The sequence below is a fragment of the Puntigrus tetrazona genome, chromosome 1 (genome assembly GCF_018831695.1).
Source record: "Puntigrus tetrazona isolate hp1 chromosome 1, ASM1883169v1, whole genome shotgun sequence".
Lineage (NCBI taxonomy): Eukaryota > Metazoa > Chordata > Actinopteri > Cypriniformes > Cyprinidae > Puntigrus > Puntigrus tetrazona.
Window position 1 is genome coordinate 780,937 of NC_056699.1, and position 11,011 is coordinate 791,947.

An 11,011-nucleotide genomic window follows, 5' to 3' on the forward strand; every position below is an offset into this window, starting at 1 on the left:
ATTCTATATATATATATATATTCTTATAATATTTTTTGCTTAAGAAACCCTCATTATTATCATTGTTGAAAACAGTTATGCTGTTTAATAATTGTCTAGATACTATGTGATGTGTGTTTTTCAGTATTCTTTGATGAAACAAAGATAAATTTGAAACTGAATAAAAGTATTCATTTCTTATTATTTTCTTCTCATACTCAGTGTTCTAGCTGTATCTCAGCTCACTTACTGTTTTGTATTTGACGATATACTCCAGGATGGGCATTCCTCCATCATCCTGCTTGACTAGACCAAGTCTGTACGCCTTACCCACCCCTCGTTGACCCTGAACTGAAGGGGGACTTGGCTCTCCTGAATATTAAACAAACAAAAGACAAAATAATGTATGAATGGTCCACACATTCATATTCATAACTGGTTACAAATTAACTCAATGGTTAGCAGCAACATGCTGCTGCAATAGTGAAACGGCTAAAGTTTTTTTTTCTCCACAACCTTCAGTATTTAAGGGTCAAAGCAGAGGTCACTCACGTATGGGCAGAGTTTGAAAGCTTTCTATGCGGCTGAACTCTCCTTGACCTTTTCCGTTCACCGCGGCTACTCTCACCTCATAGGTTGTGTTGGGCTCAAGGTTAGTGAGCAACACGACTGCTGTAGAACAAAAAGAGAGAATGATAAATACAGAGAGATGTAAATGATTGTAACAAACATACCAAGTCCCAACTGATCATCTAAATCATGTAAATGGTTTCAAATGATTTCCCCAGTAAAGTTCCTGAATATCCATCTTTGAGTTGTGAGTAAAGAAAAATCAATTTAAGCGCTGTAAGTTCATGTATACCGGAGTTGTATCTCACACAGCTCTTCTCACTCTTCTAGTTTGGCCAGTAGGAACTGAAAAAGTTTGGCCAGTTTTTTTTTTTTTTAAGTAATGTGTTTTGTGTGTGTGTGTGTACAGTAGTGAAGTAATGAAGGATTTGAGCTAAGCCAAAGTAATAAACATATAATGAAATATTTGATGTGGGATATACACTTGAGGAGAACACTAAGAATGCAGTGCACAAGATGTATGGACTTGTTTTTAATGTTTACGGTATTCGCCTTCATTTTTGCAGTTTAATAGCCCTTTCACTTTCATTATATGGAAGAAGAGTGGAAATGATGCTCTTCAGAAATGAATCTGTGTGTATTATATAAGAAGTTAAATATATAGATATAAATAATATAAACATATAGACCAAAGTCATGAAGTGAACCATCGTGAATCTTGAAGCCTCTCTGTCTGGAAAGCTGCAGCCATCTCCCCCAGAGGTCCAAAGCAGCGATAATATAATCCAATCAGGAGAAGACAGACATCTTTCCTGTTTAACAACCACGTCACCAAATGTTTATTAGCTCCCCTGCTGATTCGTGATCCAGAGGACAACACTGGTCTGAATAAACAATGGGTCTAAAGGACTGCTAAGACCCTAACTAAATAAACACAGAACAGAGAAATTCTTGTCCAGAGATATCACCAGCATCAAGGTCGCGAAACGACCCTTCCCAGCATAAATCGATAATCGAATAAACACAAGCTTTTGATTTACATTCTCAATTGGACACTGAGTGGCTCCTCGAATCTCCACAGCATGACCTTTGTGACCGCGTATCCTGCATCTCACAAAAGTTAATTTTTTGGCATAAAACAAAGGAACACTCCGGTGTGTAAGGATTCCTAAAAAGACAATAATTTATTCCATTGATATTAGAGCAAATATATGTAGGTTCAAAAATAGTTTCTTACAGGCATTCGATATGTTTAATGTGTCTATGAAATCAATCTACGCATACACTTTTAATTAAATAAAGTTTGAAATGTGTGCAAGATATTTGGAGCTTGGTGTTGAATGAAAGCTTGCAACGCTTTGCCATTTCATGTAGTGAATGAGAGGTTGATGTTTGGTGTTATATGAGTGTTACAAAATATTTGTTATTAAGAAACTTTCAGAAATATTTTTTCCCGAGGTACCAGATGGTATGTTCATTTATGCACGACAAGAAACCATATAGGCCGTGGACCGTCCTGCAGCACTGAGCCCATTGGAACATCATGCCGTGGGATGCACTCCCATGGGCCAATTGGGACCCGACTTCCTGACAACCTCTATCTTTGCTGAAACGGTGCAAACCACACAAGCTTAACAATAACCTAAATCTCTGCTTTGGTGAATCCTCTCAGGTTGCAATTTTACAAACTAGTAGCAAGTACTAGACATTGAATTTTTAGTTAACTCAAATGATTCTTACCCTCAGAACCGTGTGTGTTTGATAGATTAGTCATGCATTTAGTATAGAATAGCTCAATAAACTTTTGTGTCGTTATTAAGAATCATTGTCCTGGGGTTTTGTATTGTAAAGTCAAACTTTTCACAGATCTTAAAGCTAGCCTGCTCAGAATTAGTAATTAATTCCAGGTTTTGTATTATTTTCGCTGGCCATGAAATAAAACAGCACCGGTATGATACACTAAAATGTGGTAAACGCTGGACGGATTGGTCAATAGAGTATAGAGTATTTTATCAATTTTGAATCATTGTAAACAAATAAATTCAAAGCTTTAAGATTCGATCCCCTAAAGAAAATAAAGGAGCTAAAAATTTAAGTAAAATTCTTACAAGAGATATTATTTATGTAATATACTGCTTTGAACGTGCCAGCAAAATTAATTTTGAGTGATCCATTCATTTACTCAAACAAGACTACCAAGTTTGCAGTGGTTCTTTAATATTTTTTAATCTTTACAGCAAACAGTAATATTTAGAGTTAATTTATTCTATATTCTTAATAATTAAATGATTATGTAAAGCTCAATATACGCCATACACCAGCCATTCCCATCAGTCTTTAGTGTCACATGATCCTTCAGAAATCCTTTGTGTTGCTTAATATTTGTTGTGGAAATCATGACGAAATTTCTGGATTCAAGTGTTTTTATGGGATTTCAAATAGTTCAAAAGAACAGCATTTATTTTGAATAGAAATCTTTTGCACTGGCAGTTTTGAATGTGTTTATTGCATCCTTGTGAAATGCAAATATTTATTTCTCCCTTTCAAGAAAAGACAGAGATCATCAGCAGTAAGTGGAAACTACTGCTTCGTCTATAATTTGTTTGGTGGTTTAACACAGGCATTGACAAAACCCAGCAGTGGACAACCTTTGTACTTACTCTGCGTCCCCTGTGATTTCACATCCTTCCAGTCCTGTGAGCTGATGTCTTTGTATTTGACCAGGTAGTAACTGATGGGTACGCCGCCATGAGAGTCTGGTTTCGTGAAGGTAACTGTGGCCACGCGCTGTGCCACAGAGCTCAGCCGAACAGAGTAAGGGTTTGAGGGAACATCTGTGACAGAAAAATTATGGGTCAGGGGAAGAGAGACTAACAAACGACTCCATTTATGTGGCGAGGCCACAGTTTCTGAGTGTATCAAAGGATTTGGTTGTGTGTCTAAAACACAGTTATAGAGCTGCTTTCAGGGCCTTACAACCCAAGCTCTCTCAGCATGAGACCTTTCAGTCCACAAACACAGTCTGCTAGAAATGACTGCACTGTACTCCTATCGCACCATCTTATACAAAATATCAATGGTAGGAAGGTAGGTAAGAAGATTGGCAAAGAGAATAAACATCTAATGAAATAACAGCAGAAAATGAAGCCAAAACAGAACAACCTACAGTGGTTTAAATATAACTAAAGTGCATCCTTGCATCTTAAAATCCCTGCTACAATCATAACACAGTGCCTCTAATGGCCCTAATTGGCAAAATAATAATTAAAATGTAATAATCCCAATTAAATGAATCTTTTTTTTTTTTAAATGAATTTTTTTCATATTTTCAGCTGATTGTGGAGAACAAGCTAAAGTAAACAATATATTGCAAACAATATATTGGACAACAATCTGTTGGAGCGATCTGCATTATATTTGAAGTCTACTGCCATAAGCTCTTCAAACCATTACTGCCAGCTGTTTTCTTCTAGCTCTGCCATGGTGTTCATCCTGATACAAAAGTCATTATTATCTGCCAAAGAGCTCTGTGAGGAGATTACATATATGTGGACAGACTTTGACAACAGCGAGACTGATCGGGACTGTTAATGTACCTAAAGTCCATTCAAGCCTTAAAGGTAAAGTGCGTCATTTCTGCGACACCAAGTGGAACTAAAATAATCACAGTTTGCAGAAAGTTCCTCACACTCCATTTGATAATACTAATACATATAGTCCCGTCCTAAACTTTGATTGAGCTAGAGGTTGACATTTTAGAACCCATGATCACAGTTTGGGCCCAAAAAGGCTGTTTCTCCATTGATGGCCATTCAAAAGCAGTCATCTGCTGCGCCACAGTTTTCTACACCCTTAAAAAGTTCTTCACAGACAACAAATTTTGTTGCACAGAGAAACATTCAGCCAAAGTTGGTTTATAGAACCATCTCTTTCTTAATTTTTTATAATCTGAAGCACTTTCTTTTACCACAAATGACTTTTTGTGAAACAGACAGGTTCTTCCTGAGACGTTTCATAACGAGCCTTTAACCTTTTAGACAAAAAAGGTTATTTTATGACATTGTGAAGCAACTTTATTTTTAAGAGTGTATGAATGACCTATATTACTGTCTCTACATGTTAAACTGGAACAAAAGAATCACCTAAAACCTTTACATTTGTCACACAGCTACTGACAGATGCATAATCATATGGATTAGTTGAACCTGTGGTAAGCACTCACCTGCCTGTGCTAGGATGAACTCCTGAAAACGCATTCCAATGTTGTTTCTGGCTGTACAGTTGTAACGGCCAAAATCTCTGTCTGACATCGGGGTAACCTGAGGACCAGCGCTGTGTTAGCGTGATCATGCATACATTTTTATTCACTGCACACAAATCTTTGGTTGGTAAATAATTGATATATAATTAACATAACATCTGACTAGCTCACTACAAGTGCATGTTTTAGCAGAAGGTTTCACATCAGAATCACCCGGGTAAGCACCAAAACTAAAAACACAACAACAAGACTAGAATTGTCATGATAATCTGCACTTTCTATACAAAGCACTGTAGATAGTTTAATTTTATAATATTTTTTATACAACAGCCTTTACTTATTTTAAATATTGTAATTGTAATCTTATTTAAATGGTATCTTTTTATTTTCTTTTATTTAGGATTTTTTAAAAAGCTTTTTCAACAAATCTAAATAGCTGATATCAGATTAATTAAATCTATTTAAAATTTTAATTTAATTAATTTATTTGGATTTCAAAAATATAACGCATTGTTTAATATTGATATTAATATATTTATATATAATATTTTTACTGAAAACAATGTGGTGAACATTTTATTGTGATCTTAGTTTCAGCAAAACTGTAATAAATTTATATAAATTAATTAATTGCTGTTAAGACAAAGCTTTCCTTAGAAAAAAAACACTAATAAATAAAGAATTTTTCAATTTTAATAATTTAAATATACAAAATAGCAATGTAATAAATGTAATTTTAAAATGTCTCCTAACTACAGTACTTGTCACCAGTGGGCTAAGACCTGAATATCATTAATGTCTAACAAAATGAGCAAAAAAAATCCAACAGGAATGAGAAAATGTTGAAACCTGAAAGCAGTGGGTGGATTACTGTACCTCGAGGAGTGATCTGCCAGGGGCACTGTATACACGCATGTTTCCAGCACCCTCGCTAGGGATGGTCAACTTTTCCCGTCTCCACAGCATTGTGGCCGGAGGGTTAGACATAACATCACAGCTAATGTTCACCGGGTTCCCTTCCCACGAGAAAAATATAGTGTGGTTGGCCTGAAACTTTGGTGCATCTGTGAAAGAAAGGTAAAGGAGTGCTCAATAATGGCATGCCGAGCTCTTCTAACCGTCATCCATCAAAAACTCATTCAAGATTAGCTGCCCGAAGTCTAAATTAAATCCTAGCATGTACCAGGCAGGTAGGAGCTTCCACATACGCGTTAACCAAACACTTTATCATTGAGTTCTCTTTCAGCCTATAAAATGGGCTTCTAATCAAACTGAATCTGAAGCATGGCCACTTCTCGCCGGTTGCCTCTAATTTTTCCTGCAAAAACTCAAAGCCCCTCTTCCCCCACAATGTAGTGGGTGGTGGAAGATTTCATTTGTCAGTAGGTTTGAGAGATGCAATGAGGCAGAGGGTGTGGGATAGAGAACTGTGGTATTGGGAAATGCTGCATTATATGTGATTTCTCAGTCGTACACCCACACACACACACACACTGGAAGACACACACATGCAGTACATAGACACACAGAAGCAGCACAGAAAAAGCACACTCACAATCACACCCATTTTTTCCATTAAAGAGATTGATGCAGCCCACAGTGACACATCGGTGACGGATTGAGACTGAATGAATGGGTATATTAGCAACCCTGCTAGATGGTCCGTTCCACTGCACCTCATAATGAGATATATATCTACACTCCTGCTGCTACTGATTCTAAGGATACAGGATAAAGAACTGTAATATGAATTAGAATTTTGGGAAGATAAATTACTATGAAACAGTTAAAAAGTAATAATAAATATTTATTTTATAAAATGTAAAAACGTAAAATATTAAATTATTAAAACAAAAAACTTTAATCTAAAAGCTGAATAAATAAGCTCCCCATTGATGTATGGTTGTGAGTGCAACAAATTGAGAAAAAAACCTTTAAAATTGTCCAGATAAAGTTCTAGGCAATTAAGTTTTGATATATTTAAGCTAGGAAATGTACAAAATAATTGTTGGTTATTGCTACAAATATACCAGTGCTACTTGACTGGTTTTGTGGTCCAGAGTTACATATGCTTATTTAATGATTTTTTTTAAATATATTAACTATGGTAGTGTGTTCCTGATACTTAAAAAAATATTCTGCAAAGTGTAACCACTCACACTCAATATCCAAGAACATGCTCTTCTGATGTCCACCGATCCTGCTGAGAGCCTCACAGTCAAAGCGCCCCCAGTCGGATAGCTTGACTCCAACAATAGTCAGCATGGATTCACCATAACGGCCTCGCACCTCCACACGGCCATCTGAACTCTGAAAAAAACCCCCAAAACATCACACACTTCACGTATTTGAAAAACAGATAAACCCGATAATCAGAGAGTCAAGGTTGTAGGATTAAGTATAAAATCGTGTAATAGCAAGATGTGGGGATTATGGCATGACTCACAAGGACTTTTTTTTTGAGGTTTTAGAGGATTCATGGGAAGGAAGGGTACAGAGAGGCTCTTAGCACACCTCAAATGTTTTATCTGCTTTTCCTTCACATTTCTCACGGTAAATGAGTACAGAAACATTTCTAACTTCCCACACATTGTTGTCCGACTTGTGGCTTTGGGAGTACAACTGTTCAACAGTGGTATTTCCTAACAGGCTAAACTTGAATTCTGTTCTTCCTCAGCGATACAATTTTGTGTTAGTACTGATGATCCCATTACTCCCTCTAAATAAAGAAGGTAAAGTTATAAGACACAATTAGGAGTTTTTATGAGAAAACCAGTGTTACATAAAAGGTGTTATATAGCCAATATACTTGTATCGCAATACTTTTGTCACTTTTTATACAAGGCATCAATGCTGCCAAAGAACAGTAACATGTAGTATAGTTAATTAACATAACCGTAGGTGATATTATGTATAAATGCGTCTTTTTTCCCACACAGCAGCCTGCAATTCGCCACGCGTGCTACCAAGGATGTTCCAAAAGGTAGGAAGCATAATTATGCCGCCTTCAAAGATACTTTCTAGTAGAAAAATTCTAAAGCAGCATGAAATCGAAATCCAAAGCTAATTTAAGGATTGTTCAAAATTGTGGGGTTTGAAATGTTTTTTATGTTTTATGTTTTTTTTTTTTAGCGTGGATAAATTGATCAAAAGTGGCAGTTGGGACATTTACATTTATTACTCAAATAAATGCAGCCTTTGTGAGTTAAACTGACTTCTTTTATTTATTTAAATAAATAAAGTAATAAAAAATAATTCTGATCACAAATGTTTAAAAGGTAGTAGTATTTTAATGCTTAAAGCCCTGCGATGGAATGCAACGCAATCTCTTCTAAAACGAACAGAAATGTGACTCTGTGTGGAAACTGGTATGTAAATCACTAAGACCAAAAACAACAACAACAAAAAAACCTCTACTTTACTACAGCTTGAAATACATCGAGCTTTTTGAACGACTGGAAAAACAATATAATCCATGAGAGGATATGAAAGCCATAGAACAGCAAATTCCCAAAATAGATCATCATCACAGAGTGCACTGTCGGTCCCTAAAGAACTACAAACAGTCCGAGACTCTTACAAACATGGCTCTCGGGCTGTTTAACCATCTTAAAAGCACACGAGTGGAGAAGACATCACACAGACCACAACACTGCTCTGATGTAAATCAACTCTTCAGTTTTTCCCACTGCCCTCTGAAGCGTTCACTGCATAATAAGCAGTAGAGGGATGTGTGGCTGTGTCAGTTTTGATTAGTGAGAGTGAGCAGTAGTGTGGCTAACAAGAGGCAGTGCATGATGACAGTTTTGAGGCCTGTCTTCCTGTCTCAACACCCCGCTCATCATCCGAGCTGACCAAAATTGCCCTCAGTCAGTCACTAATCTCCACGCTCACGCTGACACATGCATCACAGCAGCCACAGCCATTTCCCTGCTGCTCCCTGCTGAAAGAAACAGGTCACACCAGCTTAAAGGGATAATTCACCCTCCAAAAAAACGAAAATTCTGCCGTTCCAAACACGTATGGCTTTCTATCTTCTGTGGAACACAAAAGAAGAAATTTGGAACACTGACTTTCTATGCAATTACAATGAAAAGCTTTCAACATTCAGAAAGATGGAAAAGCATCATAAAAGCAACCGATATGATTTGTGCATTGTGTATTTCAAGTCTTTTGACACAATGCAGATAGACTGAGAAATTCAGTATTCACTGACACTTAGTTCAGGTTGAAATTAAAGACTATGAGTTTGATTTGTGAACAAATCATTCAGAAAAATTGATTTAAAAGACCCGATTCAAATGAATGATTCTTTCATGATCCAGACACTGTTTTTTTTCAGAATCTTGCCAAACTCACAATTTCATCATGAAAGCAGCATGGAGAAATGGCTAGATGTCAAGATTTCCAATGAATAAATTAAATCTAGGTCTATTAAACTGCATGAGAGGACCGGTCATTTGGACTACTTTTGCAGTAATTTATGGTGCTTTTTGTCATCTGACAACCTCTCTCTTCATTCAAGAGTATAACAGGACGTAGATCAGAAATCTACATTTTGTAATCCACGGGAAAAAGAAAAAGTCTTTTAAGAAAACTTTTTTTTTTTTTTTTGAACATGGTATTTGTTTCTTGAGATCCACCCCAAACAAGATAGTCTATCAAGGATAGGATGGCCTTGGTCAGTAAGATTTCTTAACGAAAGAAATACTTTTACTCAGCAAAGTAAAGACTTTTACATAGTTACAAAACTATTTCAAATAAATCCTGTTCTTTTGAACTTCCCATTCATGACAGAATCCTGAAAAAAAATGTCCATAAAAATATTGAGCCACGCAACTTCAGTGTTGTAATAATAAAAAGACATTATTATGTCAAAAAAAATTAATTAATCTTGAACACAAAACCAGCATATTGGAATTATTTCTATAGGATCATGTGACACTGAAGATTGTATGTAAATACACAAAGATTTAAAAGGAAGACATTATTATGCCTTAATTTTTCTAGATCATTCCTGCAGTCAACCTAAACTAACTCATACCATCTTGGACAAGTAAGAAATCTCTTAGAAATGCATCAAACCGGTTTTAGCTATGTATGTAACGCACAAAATGTTCAAATTGGTTTTTCTGCATGTAGACATCAAGTGGGTCATGTTACTTTAAGCTGTTAATTGGCCCCCAAAGACCATGCTAAAGCGGCAAATGTCAAATCTCTCTCAGCACAGCTCTACTATTCAATACGTTCCTAGCAGTGAATGGTGTCCATTTTGAACTCTTACTTTAACCGTTCAGAGTAAAACGGAGGGGAGGGAAAAGGCTCCCAGATCAATTGTTTGCAACTTTTGAATTCAGAGCACAGGTTTGGTCCCGGCCCCCGTGTAATTGTAGCAGACTAACTCCCCTACCTTACCTCCACATCCCCACACCTCTGAAAGAGCAGCTTAAATCAAACTCATTTTGTTCATATTGAGTGGCGGCAAGCGTCGCTGCTCTCCTACACCTCTTTGTATGAATCCTCTTTCATTTCCCAGCCATGCAGGCTATTCTAATCGCTATCCGAGCAGCTCTCGCTAGATTAACTGTGATGGGGAGTCTTTTCACAGTTCCTCCCTGGAGTCAGGCTCCGTTTGCCTCTATTGTTGATGCCAACAACCCACCTTTCACAGAATTCTAATGATCTTTGACAGTTTCTGTTCCCATCATCTTTCCCGTCTGGCCGCTGCAATCGCATTTGCCATTCTGCAGGCCGCATTCACATTCAACACAGACACGGAGTATGCCGGTAGGAAACGCAGAGCATTATTGGAGCACGGAAAGCCTTCTTCAGCCTTCAATCGGTACACAAACTGAGCATGCCTCAGGGCTGTGTCTCTGCATGCTAGTCTATTATATCCTCTAAACTCCATGACTATTACAGTGGGCGTGAGCAAAGACCGAACGTCACACATATCTGGCAGTTAATGTGCTGGTAAATGCTGCACTGTTTAGTGACTGAGAGGAAATGGTGGTTGAAATAGCCTGCAAATACAATATTGTGGAAAAGACTTTTTTGAAATTGTAAATCTACATTTGACAAGAGAGTATTATTTTAGTCTTTATAATTCAAAATATCATGTTTAATGCAGTGCGATTTTTTTTCAATGTATACATGTTAGTTTTGCCATCAAATTAAATAATTTGTTTTAATATTTATATA

General features: G+C 36.8%; 1 protein-coding gene across 1 annotated transcript in view; it reads right to left on the reverse strand.

Moving 5' to 3' along the window:
- The window catches only part of LOC122342059 (neural cell adhesion molecule 2-like), a 60,001-nt gene that overhangs the window by 14,711 nt on the left and 34,279 nt on the right, over nt 1-11,011 (reverse strand). The window contains exons 10-15 of the mRNA XM_043235840.1: nt 6,970-7,120; nt 5,687-5,874; nt 4,772-4,868; nt 3,210-3,383; nt 532-651; nt 230-351 (exon numbers count right to left, since the gene is read on the reverse strand). Of these exons, the coding sequence (XP_043091775.1) occupies nt 230-351; nt 532-651; nt 3,210-3,383; nt 4,772-4,868; nt 5,687-5,874; nt 6,970-7,120 (852 nt within the window). The remainder of the gene's footprint in view (nt 1-229; nt 352-531; nt 652-3,209; nt 3,384-4,771; nt 4,869-5,686; nt 5,875-6,969; nt 7,121-11,011) is intronic.